The sequence below is a fragment of the Rhipicephalus microplus genome, chromosome 8 (assembly GCF_043290135.1).
Source record: "Rhipicephalus microplus isolate Deutch F79 chromosome 8, USDA_Rmic, whole genome shotgun sequence".
NCBI classification, from domain to species: Eukaryota; Metazoa; Arthropoda; class Arachnida; order Ixodida; family Ixodidae; genus Rhipicephalus; species Rhipicephalus microplus.
Window position 1 is genome coordinate 27850623 of NC_134707.1, and position 16668 is coordinate 27867290.

The 16668-nt window shown below is 45.9% G+C and overlaps 1 protein-coding gene across 2 annotated transcripts in view; it reads right to left on the reverse strand.

Moving 5' to 3' along the window:
• Positions 1-6730: 6730 nt before the first annotated feature.
• Unr (cold shock domain-containing Unr) overlaps positions 6731-16668 on the reverse strand; it is a 35957-nt gene continuing 26019 nt past the window's right edge. For both annotated transcript variants that reach the window (XM_075871381.1, XM_037416477.2), the window contains 2 exons: positions 11106-11296; positions 6731-7502 (listed from right to left, as the gene is read on the reverse strand). In XM_075871381.1, coding sequence (XP_075727496.1) covers positions 7187-7502; positions 11106-11296 — 507 coding nt within the window. In that variant the 3' untranslated portion in view covers positions 6731-7186. The remainder of the gene's footprint in view (positions 7503-11105; positions 11297-16668) is intronic.

A 16668-nucleotide genomic window follows, 5' to 3' on the forward strand; every position in this document is an offset into this window, starting at 1 on the left:
AAAACTACAATCAAAATCGTGCTGTTTCCCGGTTCAAATTAGGGAGTGGTATGGAGCGGATATAAATTGCATGCAAAACTTGCAAGGAAAATACGTACATGCACATTAGAACACATTCTCTGGGACTGCGGTTTACTGGGGCCCGGCATTACGCGGGACCGCTTGGAAAGACTTATCAAATCAACTACTTACCACAATCAAGTCCTGGTTGTCCAGTACGCCCCCAATAGTGCCAGGAGGCTCGACCTGCAGCGGTGGGCACTGTTAGGGTGAACACGCGAGCACGTGGCCGACGGCACTATCATCGCCGCGTAACGCCCATCGTCATAACGATTGCTCATGCGCAGCATGTGCTCTGCGATCATGTCTGCGATACACTTTTTCCACTACGCGCCCCACGTCATGATTACGCTTGTTTGCCGTCTGCTAGCCTTATTTTTTTCTGTCAAACTGGCGCATCCTTCACTTCAAGATTCATCTGGATAAAAATTTGGTGCGTGAATGCAAAATTGAGTATAGAACAGTTTAAATTTCGACTATTAACGAAAACTGAAAAGATGAAAATAACTTAAATGCAGGATGCTTCACCTTGGCCGACAAAAAAGTCACAGCTTTGCCGTAAAGGCGAAGCAATGAACGCAATAGCAACAAAATGGGAGGTCCCGCGAAGAATAGCAAGCAGATCAAAACGTGCCCCGCGTTTCTCATGCGCGGGGCACGTAATCACAGTAACAGTTGAACGCGATTAAGCGTCTCAGTTGTTACTTCGCTGGGTCTGAAAAGCACGCCCTTTTCGCAAACGGAGATTGTGCAGTCAGTGCAGTGACCTTTGTGCGACCGGTAACTACAATAGAATCGTTTTGGTGAAAGCCAAATGCGTACGATTGAGCGTACTCTCTCCGCGTGGCAAAGTACGTGGGAGATGAGAGCGCGCGCCGCCGCGTCATGACGATATGGTGGCGCACGCTCATTGCGCCATCTCGCTGGTAATGCTGAAAGCACGATAGTTCGCCCCATGATGCCCATCACCAGCGGTAATTGATAGACACAAATAGCTTGCCGTTCAAACGTTTGAGGAGCTCCTTCATTGCTCAGTGGCTAACACACCTCGCACTCACAATACAGAGGTCGGACGTTCGATTCCGTGAGGCAAAGTCTTTTTCTGGATAAATTTTTTTCTTTCGTTTTCATATATGTAGATACGTATGCATATACCGTGAATGACGGCGACAAAACCCAGGCGAGAGTGTCCATATAATCGCTATCGCAATAAATTGCATCTAGCAGACAACGAACAAGCGTATCCATGACGTGGTGCGCGCGTAAAGAGTGTACTGCAGCACACATGCAACGTTTCCAACGATGGTTTTTACGTGGCACTTACAGTGCCGTCGGCTACGCGCTCGCGTACTGACCTTAACAGTGCTCACCGCTGTAAATGTTCCATCGGGGAGTAGCCAGGTTGGCTTGCTCGTGTCATGTACAGGATAAATAATAGTCTTTAAAAAATTTATTACTTCGCCTGAAAGTTAATTGACCCTCAAAGGAGCCCAGCAGCACTTTTTGAGCGTGGCCGATCGGTAGTCGAGGTTCCCGAGAACACACGAGCCAGTATAGCGCAGCACACGGCCTGAAATTTACAATTGGTTGTCTAAGTTGATTACGAATTGCGTTCTCTACTCTCGACTAATGATGCTATATACTCATAAACCATTGCGTCACAGGTTCAAGTATGCCATTGGCTGAATTGAGAATGGTGCGCCCGAGAGTTACTGGGGCCGCCGCGGGAGGTCGCGACGTGTCCGAGCATACTTGCGCGGCAAGTTCTCAAGGTCACGTGGCGCGCTTTATTTCCCTTTGTATCATCCCTCCCAGCTTAGCACTGTTGGGGCCGCGGCGTGCAACAAATTTTTTGCAACTCCTATCGCACTTAACGGGTTCTAAATATTTTCGCGGCACTCAAATAGACAGACAATAAGCTCTTCCGGTGAATCCATTCCATGGCTACTTGGAAAAATGTCGCAGGGCTCTTCCGAGCTCCGAGACTGGATAACTTGAACCAGGATGGTTGTTTTTCTACCAGTTTCCTTTTAAAAGATTTTATAGGTACTTTCCGAAAACGGTAAGTGCTCAACTGGAAGTGATTGAAAGATACTATTGCTCTGTGCTTGAGTCACCGAACGACAAAGGGCCCCTATGCACTCACCTAAAAGTACCTGAAAGCGGAAGCCATACCATGTGGCTACCTCCGTCATGTGAGCCGCAGCAGTTCGTAGAGGTTGTAGCTGTTGCCGATGATGATGGTAAAGTGTAACAGCTCATCCATATGCAACGGGTCAGCAGCTTTCAACCCCTCGTTCACTTCCCAAAAGAAACGACTGCTCGTTTATCTTCAAAAATTGAAAGACCAATACCACTGCTATAATACCGGCTCCGTGCAGGCTGTGAAGAGCCAGAACTGCATGCGCCCTGTTTGAGATGCGCGAGATAGAAAAATCAACACAAAATGAAGTTCGTCTGTCCTGTGGCTTTAAGAGCTCGTACGAGAACAGCCGAGCCCAAAGACGTAACAGTACCTTATCGAATTCTCAACTCGTGCAATCCAAAAAATTATTTTCTGCTATTCTCATGCATATGCTGCATAGATACAACCTCGGCTCTCTCTGTATTGTCTTCAGTGCCAAATCAACAGACATGACCTTCAATATAACATAAGCCTGGCATGCTGCTAGTCGTTTCGTGGATTCAGCAAAATTTCAAACTACATAATGAAGATGGGTGAAAATACACACACTACATGCAGACTTCCCACAGACTTTCACTTTGTGAAGAAGACTTTTACTTTGTGTGTGATATTCGTGCCATTTTGTTTGTGCAGCTGTGCTCCTGTTCTCTTAACAGTTTAAAACTTCGAAGAGGAGTAACAGCCCCCAAATGCTTCTGGCACTTGACAGTGATCACAAGTGTAATCCTGCGCACATAATGCGTCATGAAGGTGTCACCAAGACCACTTGTTTCAATCTGATCATTCGGGTAACCATTAAAGTTTATGTAGAGGCAGTGCAAGTTCTTCAAGAAATCACCCATTGACAAAAAAGTGGCTAGAAACATTTCTTTTATTTGCCTTCCTTTACGAAGACTTTTCTGCATGCAATCCAAAAAGACTGCAGGCATTTAGACACACTGGAAAAAAATATCGAGGGGCCTCCTTCGACACTGCGAGGCACAACGACATCTGTCGATTTGGAACACCTACAAATCGTTTTGAGATAATCTCCCTAGCTCTGTTAAACCCGATTCGTTGGATAAGTATGCCAAAAGAAACGCGACAAATTCATTAGTAATCTTTCCTCAGCCCTTTATACAAAGTAGTCTCTTTCTTCACATCACATGCTGCGGCATTGTCAAATCACTGAAACGATGGCCACTTTTATTGGTACCTTACGGCCATGCCTGCATTGGCCGGGCACAGGGGAAACTTGCTGACACAGCAAGTGGTCTGGCAGCCAGCGTTTTCAATGCCGGGTGTATTTTTTTTTCACTAATGGGAACTGACTTTTGACTATCAAAAGCAATTATATCCCAGAACAACTAAATAAAGGCGGGACTTCTTGCATTTGATTTTGAGCAGGACACATATAACACTCGCAACACATGAAAAAAAAATGCACAGAAAAATGTCTAAAAAAAGTGAGGAGAGCATTTTTAGACAGTGCATACCCAAATGATGCCCACACTGCACATGTGAATAGTTTTTGAAAGCAACGCACTGTGTAACCGCAATTTTTTGGAGTTGCTAATGCTACTGGTAAGACTTCACATCCATTCCTTTTTTGAAGCCATGCAAGTGCTTCCTACAGATTCAAAGAATTATTACACGCAAAGCACGAAGTGGTCTGGTTGAAATTTTACAATGCTACAATGAAAATATGCCAGTGGCGCTTCAAAAAATACAATTTCTGAAAGTCAGACCGTCTTGGAATCTTTTAGGAACCTGCTGACTGCACCAATAAAAGTTCTGTGCATTCTTTCTTAATTACGCCCTCATTAGTTTTCTCAGAAAGAATGTGATGAAAAACAAAAGCACATGATGATTTTTTTAGGGCTACAAAGTTGTAAAATACGGTCCAGCGCCGAAAAAACTTGCAGCACTCATCAGCATGCGAAAGAAATCGCAAAATCGAATAGCTCGCTGCTGCAATGTTCAAAGCAGTGAGAACAGAGGGGAGAAAAGCCACACTAAATACGTTTGGGAAATGAAAGCCTTCCAAGGCAAAATTTAGTAAATTTTAATATAATAGACACCATATTAACAATGAATCCTTAAGCACTATTTTAAGCACTGCCCAAGCCGAGCAGCAAAGAGAACTAAGGTACGATGTAAAGCCACCACAACATTGCACTAGAAATGCAAGTCTAATGCAATGCCAGAACAGGGTTAGCCCGCCTCACAAGCCTCTCCAGTGATAGGCGATTGGGCACAAAAGAATATTTTGCATAATATGCTGTACTAGAAGACAGTATGCACACTCCTGCTAATCACATCCATTCATCAACTGCACTCCCGCCTCTCTCAAAAGCAGGCAGAGAGCTCGAAACGTTCAACACGGAGATGAAACAGGAGTGGTATTGGGCTCCAGCTCGACGCAGCGTGCAAACGCCTCGAAGACTATATAAAGGCCTCTCAAAGAAAATCGCAGCAAAGTGTACAAGTTAGCAAAACTAAGTTCCAATGGTACCTGCAATGGTGCAGATCCGGCTAAGGACATAGAAAAGGGGGCAACAAAGACATTGGCATTCTAGCTCCGAAATTGGGAATGCAAAAAAAAAATAAAAATGAAAATGTTTCCTTGACATTCAAGCGCAGTACTGCAATTGTAAGCCTACAAAAGTGACAAACCTTCCTACAGTGCTGCCGCTTTGAAATGGTGCTGTTCAATGCTTCTCATCCCCTAATTAGGGAGGATAAAACATTCAACTCCACTTGTAACCTCAATAAAAAATTTTAAACTTTACTTATATGCCGCTGTGTACAAACAAAACAAGGATCTTCAAGGCAGCAACAAAGAACAGCAAATTCATTCAGCCAATGTAAATAAAACGAAGGTAAAGCAGATAGCCTTAATAGGAAGGCCTCAACTGTTACAGGAGAGTTGCAAAGAAACGCACCGTACGGTAAAGGCATACAAAATCTATAACATGCCACAAACACCACTCTCGATGACTAAGCGACCGAACTGACGCGACAAAACTGTGCAGACTGTTCGACGTACACTTGAAAACTTCTTGGAAATCAAAGCTGTTGAATTACTCACCCGCACTTTCCATATGTTAAAAAGTCACTCCCCACGGTGGATGACTGCGAAGTGCTCGACAACACACTTGCTCCTTGTCGGAATTAAGAACTACGAAGGAGTGTCAAGTACGCGCTTAGACCTAGTTCATTCCAACACTTGCCCCTTGCTTCTAAACGCACTCAAGCTGTGAACAGTAGATGCAAAGGAAACTCATTTGGTCATACTTTTCTTGCTTTTCCTTCAACAGTGTATATTTCTGGATTTTGTTACACGTTTTCATACATACAGTATGGTTTTTGCCATAAATTTTGGGACCAAACAGTATGAGCCTGTCTCTGCAAAAGCACAGCCAGACAACCGCAAATGCCGAGTCGTACAGCGAATTCCAGATATACCAGGCCAGTGGTAGGTCAGAAAGAATTTCAAGTTGTCTTCCACGTGCACTAGATTTTCTACCCGCACACAACAATCATGCAAAGAAACTCATATACCAGGGCACAGGAAACTGTCGTCGTCAGGGTAGTCGTGTAGTAACCGTAAACTGCTGATGACACATTTTGTTTCAAACTCGGTGTAGGTAAACTTGGTTAAAATATGGCAAGAAGTCGAAATGCTGATACTAGACAAACTGGAGCAGAAGCATTTCGATGAGGGACTTACCATGAGTTTGAATCCAGAGTTTGCCAAATTCGCAGCAGCAACAAGTGAAAAAAAAAAGGGGGGGTTAGTGCAAGTACAGAAGCCGACCATATGCCTTGAGTATTAATCCCAAAGAGCATTGCTTTCACGTGACAGTATTAGGGCGGCGGCATCGTGTGTGTGTGGAGGCAAAAGATTTTAGAAGACATACGGGTGGAACACGCCGCGGTTTCGACGAGAGGGAGAGGAATGATAACATTGTGCTTAATCAACTCGTATCAGCCAGTTCGTATTCCTTTATAAGTGCTAGTGATGCTGTTCGTTGCTTGGATATTCACGCACAAACACACGAAAAGATCCATCAAAGTTGTTGTGCAACTCCTACAGATCACCACACAGGAGAAAAAAATGATAAGCTTGATTGGGGGCATAGATTGAAGAGGTATAACAAAAACATAAAAAGCTGACTGAATGGAGAAGTATGAAAAGACTGCAAAAAGAAATGAAGTGCGCCAGTACAGGCCTATAGTCGGGATACCCGACGTAACGGAAGAAAAGGAGCCTGCCTCGGCCGGATTCTTAGAAACTGCACCACTCCGAAGTTTCCTAAACGAGCGCATTATCTAATTGTACCAGTTCAACAGGTGATAAGGGGAGAGGATTGGGAGAAAAATTGTAAGAAAAACCCAAGCCGAGGCAGGACGACACACAAACAAGACTGGAGCCATGGTGAAGAGACGCACACACCACTTTCATAGTCGCTTGGAAAGCACTGCGAGACAGCAATCGCACCGTTCTCTTTTTTTTTTTTTTTTTTTCACAGTTCTGACTTCAAATTCCAAATACCTGAACAACAAGCTTTCTCAACACTTGCATACTGTGAAACTTATATAAAAGACACTAGTAAAAAATGAGAACACACACACATAACATACATGCTGAACTGAAGAAGAGAATAGATAATATTCGCCACATTGTTTTCACTTCCATACACTGACAGAGGAAAGAAATAAACCAAGAAAAAAAAGAAAAGTCGCCACGAACACGCTCCAGCGCAGAACCTAGAAACAGGTGGTATGCAGAAGAAAAATCGCGTTACAGTCTCGTGGCACCCACTTTTTTTTTCCATTTCATTTTCCTTGCACCGGAAAAGAGGGTTCCGGCACAAATGGGGATCACGAAAGAGCAATAAAAAAAGAGCAAAAGAATAACAAAATCCCTAGATTTCCCTTGCTAAGCTTAAAAACCATTTAGGCCTGGACTTCACCCTCGACAGGGGTCATAGCACCGAGCGTGTTGTCAGTGACTTCCATTTCGTCGGGCTTGGCTTCGGCTCCGTCTTGAGAATTTACGTCTCCCCGTCCTTCTTCGTATTCGGTGGCATCCTCGGTCTCTTCGAGAAGTGTTGCCGACGAGTTTGCCTCCCCTCCGCGGCTGGCAAACCCGTTAGTGCCATCTGGACCACGTGGTTGACGCACTATGATGATGCGGGGACCGGAGTCCTCCGTGGAGAGGGTTCGTAGCCGGCTTACAAGACGCTCTGGACGTTGCGTTGGCTGCGACTCTCTGTATAGACATGTGTGAAAAGAAACAAAAAGCAATCAATGCTCAGCCACGTGCACTTTTACATGCAATTGAATTATGGAATAAGATACGGGTAAAAGCAATTAATGCCATTACAACAGCACCATTTACCGAGCTTTCAAACAACCTTCCTTTCAATTGTGAAACTGCTTTTATACTATCTCACCACGAAGGCTGTTACTTCTTGGGTGCACTTTTCAATTCGTGAATACCAGACATCTCAAACATGCAGCCCGCTGACCTATTGCTAGTAGCCCGCACATTAGAGGAAAACAAATAGCATCACCTGCTGGTGACGGTGCCACAAAAGCATTCGAACACAGTCGAGCCCACATATAACGACACCACTTCAAACGAACTTTCGCTTGAAACAAACAATATCATCGTGACCGCGAAAATGTACATTGTTTTAATGGCACAAAATCGCACTTACAACGAACATCTCCGAGCCCCGCCAATCCCTTACAGCGAACGGAGTCAGTGCTCTGCTGACTTTTTGGGAAACCAGTTTCGATAACCAATCTGGCATCTGCGAGGTGCCTATAGCGTATTTACTCGAGCAATCCTCGCACTGGCATAATTATTGCACCCCCCACATCACCCAACAAAAATACAATTTCTTTTTTTTCCTTGAGTAATTATTGCACCCCCGAAAACTGCGCAATAATGTCGTCTGCTCGTTTCAGCCACTGATGATAGCGCGCACCATCTGGCGCCATCTCTTAAGCATCAAGCGTACTATTATTGCATGGAGATTCAATCCAATCCAAGCTAAGCCAAAGTGGCTAGTGCGCATTGCGGCGTTTTGTATGTTGTGTTGGTAATCTAGTCACGGTATGGGGCGATACAGAAGCTACATGACTGCTTTCAAGTTCAAAGTGATAGATCATGATCTAAACAACGCAACAGGGCCGTCGGTAGGCCTTTCGGAGCATACAAGCTTTGTGTTCGCTTCAGGTGACGGCAGCTGAAAGCCACGAAAACGCTTTGGGCCTGCCGTATGCCTAAAACTGGGATTGATGATAAACTTAATTTCTTCAGAAGGAAACTGCAGCCTATTCTGTTAAAGAGTTATCAGCCCAATACTGACGTCCTACGCTTACCTTCCGAGGGCTCCTGTTGAGCAACGAACGCTACTGCCACGCCCGCAACGCCCACAAGCTTTGCTTATAGTATTCTAATTAGCGACTATTTGCTTGCACTTTTTGTGTCTCAAATAAATCTTACCTTGTGTAGAAGCTGTGCTTTTATTGTTGAGGTAAATTTTAGTTAATACTTCTCAAAGCTAGCTGTTAGTTCCCGGTGTGAGAATCACGATTTGCGGCAACTTCGTTTTCTTTTTCGCTCTGTACGTTTTTGTGGAAAGTTTTCCCTGCGTAATTCTCGCACCCCCCAACTTTGCGTTGGTTTTCTGCTCAAAAAAGTGCGAGAATTGTGCGAGTAAATATGGTAGATTCCTATTATTAAACGCCGCCCCTGCCTTCGCGCCCCTTTAGTTGCCGCTCTCCCCGACCGCTTTTCGTTACGCACCCCTCAGTTTTTTGTCCCCCCGCTACTCTGAGCACCCCGCATTGCCAGACGAAGCCCTTGTTTTTACACTGCCTCCAATCTTTCGAAGACCGGTCTGCCATCTCCCCTGTTTTTGATCGCTGGTACTGTCGTGGGCATCGCCAGCATGGAGTGACCAGACCATTTGCAGACATCGTCGTCCACCGACTGTATCCGATCGTCTGCGTCTTGTCTTATCGTACTCTAAAAAAATATCGAGTAAAAAGGGTGTCTTTTTGTCTCACAACAATAATCGTCATCAGGCTTGCGTGCGCTTCCTTTTTCGAAAACTCTGCGCTGGCCACGTTCCTATCGCGAATGCAATGTAACCCTGATAATGGGCATGTCGATCGTGACCGGAAAGTACCGGATGCGGGGCGATAGAGCAAGGATGGAACGCAATATAGATGACGATTATTGTTGTGGAACAAAAAGACACCCTTTTTACTCGCTCTTTTTTTTAGAGTATCGTTCTAGTGCACGCGTGTACGCTACCCTACCAACTCTGATGATTCGCGATTCATTTTGTGTTTAGGACCTGTTCTCGCTCCCTTCGCACTCGGCTCAGCATGCCTCCGCACGCATGCAGAAGCGTAAAAACGACCGTTAATTTGCGCGGATTGAATCCCAATATATTGTAGTCGGTGAGGCCAAGCGAACCCGCTGGTCCAACAAAACAATTCTTTGACCCCGGCCGCCGATGCATTCAACGCCGCGCACGCCTATCCAGGCGGCCGCGCTTTGCGCGCGCAAGCACTCCAAGTTTTTCTACGCGCGAGTTGCACATTTCGCGGACCTTTTAAGCAAGCTACTTGACCTGCCTCCTTCCCACGTGTTTTGGTTTTCCGCCTTCCTGCCGTACCCTCCCCTCTCTTCACTTTATCGCAACTTCTTTCCCTTCTCTCGCAAATATGCTCTCCTCTCTTTATCGCAACTCCCTCGCCGAGCTCCACTGCTCCGCAGCGCCAGCTATGCTGGCTGGAATTTAGAAGTTTCGTTTTCCGACTGGAAAGGGGCCCAGAGCTGTACCACGCGTTCTGGCATGTGTGCCGCATGTGCGCGTGTGTTGTCAGGATGACGGACGGGAGGCTTTGCACGCTTTTTCCTGCCGCTCAAAAAAACGTCGAAAATGGGACCGCTTGGCTTGGGCGCGATTCGAACATTAGGTGCCGCGCTGCGGAGCTCATAGCTGTTGACCACCTCGCAGCCAACTTGCCGCTCCGGGCGTCCCGGTAGTGGTGAATATTTCGTGGGCGGTGGTGACGAGGCACACGAAACTGTTTTCGTGAGGCCGACTTCGTGGGCGTCGGGTTCTATGCCGAGCCTGAAGCTTCCGAACAGGACTACTGCGGCAGCGATTTGTGGCAGCGCATTGCTGGCTCCAACCTGGGAGAGCAGGTGAGAATATGTCGCAATGGTTTCATTACGGCCGATGATGATACTGACACCGTGGAATCGTGCACGGATTAGGGCATTGAGAATAAAATACGCAGCAAGAGCGATTTAAAGGAATAGGATTGCGAGAACGACGAAACTTTGGAGCCAGTGCCTCATGCACTTTATGCCACGGGCCTTGGAGAAGAGCACCCCGCCGTTTGTAAACTCAAGACCACCTTTATCGCTTCTGCTCTTCGGAACACGTAGGTCACGGACGTTTTTGGGCAAAAAGTTTTGTGTTTTCACCCGTAACTTTTTTTTAAAAGCTGTGTTTCATTTACTACGAACTTCGGGATACAGCGAACGGACGCCGCGTCAACTCAGGTTCGTTACTACAAGTGGGCTCGGCTGTATTTGAGAATGCCTCACAAATTAGGCACCCAAAGATATGCGAAGTTCACTGTATTTATATCAAGTTTGCTTCCAATCTCTCAATTTTTTTTACTTGTCCATGCATACTTATGTAGTCTCGCAGAAAGCCAAATGAGCTGCTTGAAAAACAAGCGTGGTGCAAGGCAGAGCTAACCGATACTCCACGACGAATTACGCACAAACGAATCACACGCGAAAATGCGCAGCAAGAGAGCAGCGGCAGCATACCCGACTTTGACGACGCTGCAGGCAGCGTACTTCTTGGTGCGCTGGTTGTAGACCACCACAAACTCGACACGGTCGCCCACCTGCAGGTGGTTGCCGGACTTGACCTCGGACGTGTGGAAGAACAGCTTGCGCCCTTCCTCGGCCTCGTAAGAGAGGAAGCCGAACTGGCCCTTGATTGCTTCCACCGTAGCCTGTGAAGCGGTTTACAAGACACAGTGACCCTTTCATGCAAGAAAACTAAGAGACACATCCAGATCGCAGTGACTAGATGCACCCTAGGACACACGAAATGCTTCAGACGAGGCCTTGCTATTACAGTACACCCAAAGCGGAATATGCGCAATATTCTGCTGGATCTCGGAAGTACAGTGGGCATAAAAAAAATCAAGAAACCATATTACGTCAAACTGAACAGCACATGTTGCAGACACAATTAAGGGCAGACCACAAATCTGAATTCCAGGATATTTACACAGTGGGAACATTAGGTTTTTTTCCTCGCGTATTGCGAATTCTAAATTTTTGCACACAGACTATAAATGATAAAGGTTCATTTAGAACATAGTATTTGTGAAAATTCTATACAATTAATAACGTAGAGTGACAAGTTGCCCTAGGCAATAACTGTTCGAATCGCAGACCAGCCGACTGAGCACAGCCCAGATCTTGACATCATAATTATGCTTCTCAATGGCCCACGTGAAGATTGCTTGAACACGACAACACATGGTGTTGCTGGGGTCAACCTTTTCACAGGTGGCTTTCTCTTCTTCAAAGCCCCGAAGAAGACAAAACCACTTGTCTTGAACAATGCGATGACTGCCTCGAATACAACAAGGCCTCTTAAAAGGGGACACGGGTCTTGAAAGCGAAAAAATAGCGAAAAAAAATGATTTTTCAATTTTGTTGTTGTTGCATTCAGGACATCTTCCTGCACGTTCTCGCAAAACTCTAGGCCTGTAAACAGTATAGTTTTCCCGGACGATCATATTTACTACGCGAACTTTCTAGTTTCGCTCGCGGTAAACGCCATAAAACGATCAGTTTCGCGCCGCCGCCGATTTGCAACCGTGCCACGGAGCGCAGCCATCTTGGCCTCCTTTGAAACTGCATCCTTCGCCCTTTTTTTTCCGCCAAACGCGAGTTTTCAGTGATAAGCTGTAACTGAATAATCAAACAAAAAAGAAAACAAAACCTAGCTATCTCATTGGCCCACAGCCGCCACGTGACAAAAGTGCGCCTCCTCATTGGTCCGTGGTTGTTTCCGGCTGCTTGCAGCGAAAACGAACTGCCGTCATTTTGAAAGAGACCATTGTCGTCTGTCGTCGTGCGCCATGCCTAACGGTTATCGGAAATTTCGCACCGCGCACAAGTTTGGCAAATCGTGACGGAAGCGTGTTGCGAAGCGAAGAAATGCATCGCTGCCTTCGACGGAGCCCGCTGTGCACCTTGGACCGGCATCAGATAACACGACAACGGCGGAACGCGAGTCGGCGACTGACGCGCACACCCTGGACTTCGCCCCGACGGTTGCGGCAGCGGCCGTGCAGGACACCGGAGCTGCGCGGCCTGAGCGCACAAGATTGGACTCGACTTTTTTAACAAGTGCAGATTGTGCTTTGCGCGAGCAACAAACGCAGCAGAGACTTTCCCAGCTAGCGTCAGTATCGGCGACGGAAAGGAAAATGAAGTGCGTCGCGAGTGACAGTGCCCCGAGTTCAACCACGGCGTATACGGTTGTTGACCTGGACCTTGTAAATAACCTGTTCGAGGTTGGTAGTTGCCGTGTGTGCCGTGGTGATCTAACTATTGAGAGGGACACGCGTGAGTACGGCATCGCCGTGAAACTGACAGTGTCGTGCAGCAATTGCGGTGAACTGCGATCGCAGTGGAGCTCGCGGCGAGTTGCTGGCTCGGCGACGTGCAATCCCTTCGAAATAAATATTCTCGCTGCACGGGCGGTGCAAAGCACGGGGAATGGGCAGACTGCCCTAAATGACATTTTTTCTGCCATTGGAGTTTCTCACAGAGATCTTCACAATAAGACCTACCAGCATTATTTGAAGACCAAGCTGAACCCAGCTACGGCAAAAGCATGCTCTGAGAACTTGGCAAAGTGTGCTGCCGAAGTGAAACAGCTGTACAGTGACCTGAATTTTGGAAATCCGGGTAACATTGCTGTTTGTTTTGATGGCTCATGGCACACACGTGGACACTCTTCTCACATTGGTGTGGCCACCGTGATTGAGCTATTTACAGGATATGTGCTAGATTACGTGGTTCTCTCCAATTTCTGCCTCGGCTGTGAGTGTGGGCCGCAGCCAGATAGCCCAGATTATGCTGCATGGAAGGCACAGCACTTATGCCAAAAAAACACAAGCTGCAAGGCAGGCCAAATGGAAGTTGAGGCAGCAAAGATTCTGTTTCAACGTTCACTCTCTCTGCATGGCCTCAGGTATACAACCATGCTCTGTGATGGTGATAGCCGCTCATTCATTGCCATTGATGAAGCCAAAGTTTATGGCTTTATTCCTGTGGTAAAAGAAGAGTGCACCAACCACATTCAGAAGCGAATGGGCACAGCGCTTCGCACCCTTGTGCAAAAGCACAAGTCAGGTGATGCGCAGCGCATTAGTGGTAAAGGACGGCTGACCGCAGACCTGATCACCAAGATCTCCAGCTATTATGGATGGGCTATCAAGTCTTTTGCTGGAGACTTAGATAAAATGCACAACGCAGTGTGGGCCACATTCTATCACATTACGTCGACAGATGAGAAGCCCAATCATAACTTCTGTCCGGATGGTCCTGACTCATGGTGTAAATATAACTCGGCCATGGCAAAAAACGAACCACCACCAAAAAGCACGTACAACTTGCCAGAAGCGGTCAGCAGTGCACTGCGGCCCATTTTTGAGCGTTTGGCTGACAAGAAGTTGCTGCAGCGGTGCCTGAAAGGACAAACTAAGAACGCTAATGAGGCACTGCATTCAGTCATATGGAGCCTCGCGCCCAAAGACAAAAATGCCTCATTATATGCAGTCGAGGCAGCAGTTGGAGAGGCTGTGATGAGGTTCAACCTTGGCACCCACAATGCCAGCTCAAGCATATTGCGAGAGCTCCAAGTAGAGCAAACCGCCAAGGGTAGCCGAAGGGCTAATGAAAAGGACTCCCAACGCACTATCAATGCAGAAAGGAAGAGGGGGTCATCAGCAGCCTTTCAGGCAGCTGCAAAGCGGAGGCAAAGAGGAAAGCCCCACCCAGACTATTCTCCAGGAGCCTTCTGAGCCACTGGCTGTTGTAATTTCGCCCATCCAGGAGAATAAAAGGCTTTTTTCACATGTCTATTAGTTTTTCCCACTTTTCTCAAAACACTTTTATTGGCCGTCTCCAATTTTCTGGGTGGCTGTTGTTACCCTTCTAATCATCCAATTTTAATGGGGTTTTTTTTTGTCTTATAGCTAGACTTCCAAAGAGTGCAATATGCCTATAATACAATGTTTCTTCACCCTGAAACATTTTGAAATTTTGGGCAAACAACAGACAAAGAATTCATGTCTCAATAAAAATTTTTGAACTTTTATAACTTGAGATAAAATAAATGTAGAAACACGAAATTATGCTTCTTGCACTCATTGAGCATTCAGGAATATATAAATATAATTTTTAGCTTGGTTATTGTAAAATATTTTTTGCCAGTCATCCCAGAAGTGTAAAACAGAAAAAGTTGTATAAAATTTTTTCTTCGTGAGATACAGAAAAACTGGTTGCATATTTGAAATCGGCACATTAAATTACATATTACCTGCAAGTTTCATTATTCTAGTAGCAGTAGCAATAAATGTTTTGCCCAAGGCCCATGTCCCCCCGGGTTAAGGGGAGATGCTACTCGAAAAACGATTTTCTTTAATAAGAGTCTGAATTTAACACAAATTGGCATGCTAATAAAGGTTTTTCTCCTCTTTTCAAATATGTCATTTATTTTCATGTAGATTGCTTGGTTTTCTTTCTGCAGGTCAGATACTGAAAAATTATGGCCATTGTTATGCAACAATTCTGACCTATAAAAATTTGAGATAAAGCATGCAGATATAGCTGACTATGATCCTTTGGAACTGTAGAGTGCAAAAAACTATATAAATTTTGTGTGTAAAAAGGTGAAATACAATAATAAAATACAAAAATTTACTATGGCTCTAGTTGCCAAGGGCTTTCAATGTTATGTAATTTTTGAAAAACATAATCAAGCAGCACTGACAATCTGAATAGATACTTGCACTCTATGGGCCTTCATCATGCTATGTGCAAAATTTCATAGAGGTATGACAATTCTAAGTATACGAACTAGCGTGTATAAGAAGCACAGATCACACAAAACTGCAAAAGGAGAAAAACGCATTTGAAAGTTTGAAACCTTTTTTTTTTTATCACAGAGTTGTTAAAAATGCATAATCTTTGGCCATAATGTTCAACAGAACTTTGAAAAGCACTGCAAGTTACTAGAACTGTCCTGCAGCATAGGTTGTGCCCTCACGGTCCTTGCGAGCACTCTCTTCTAGCCGTGCCCTTTTCACTCCACGACGACGGTGGGCCCTTGCTTCTGCTGTCGGACGCTCGGACATTCTCTTGATGCGCCTCGCATCGCGGGAATCACTGAAAGTAACTAGATCTCTAGATGGCAGTATGTTGAGCTCTTCCAGGATATGCTCGAAAGTAGCATGACCCTTGTTGAACTACAGGATTGCCATAGCTGCGGCAGTCTCGACAACCGTTCGAGAGACAAACTTAGTCTTGGGGCAAAGTAGCCAAATTTTGCTGTTCAGGGATTCCGATGCGTTCTGGGTTTTCCCTTTGATGCATCGAGCAAGGAGCTTCTCATCCGTTAGCCGTTTATAAATGGGCAAAACAGCCAATCCCTGTGCTTTTGTCAGGAGAGGTGTGTGGCGTGGTGCAGGTTCACAAGTGCTTCAGCGCGTTGATGTTTGCACCACGACTCTGTTCCTGCAGGGCAAAACTTGTGGCTGCCAGCATTGTCAGTAGAGCATGAGTGGAAGTACGAAGCCCATACTGCAGTGTACATACCCCGTACACTCCCCCTGTTGCTTGTTATGGCAATCTGATAGTATGTTTGGAGCTTCTGAATGGCTGGCTCTTTCATTTTCTGCCCTCGTGGTAATGGCACATGCAGCTTCCGTAGCGCGGTGCCAAGTCTCTTGGCCACATGATTAGTGCAGTCTTCTTTTTCTATATTGACAGCACCATAGACTTTTGGCTCTGCAACTGCACTATAAGCTTTGCTGTCACCGTCACTCAAGAATGTCATGAAATGCAGTGGGGTGTCATAAGTCAATGTTCTCTGCCAAATGCGCATTGCAGCCTCCGTTTCCATGGCATGGGAGGAACAGTCTGCATTTTTTTCACAGACTGGGCCATGGAATGCCTGCCACACTTCCTCGTCTGGGCCCATATCCTTGTGCTTACTGCATGTCAGGCAGTAATTTGATATGACCTCGAAGTCTAAGCAGAGGCCAGTATCTAAGGAGATAACTGCGCCAATCCTGTT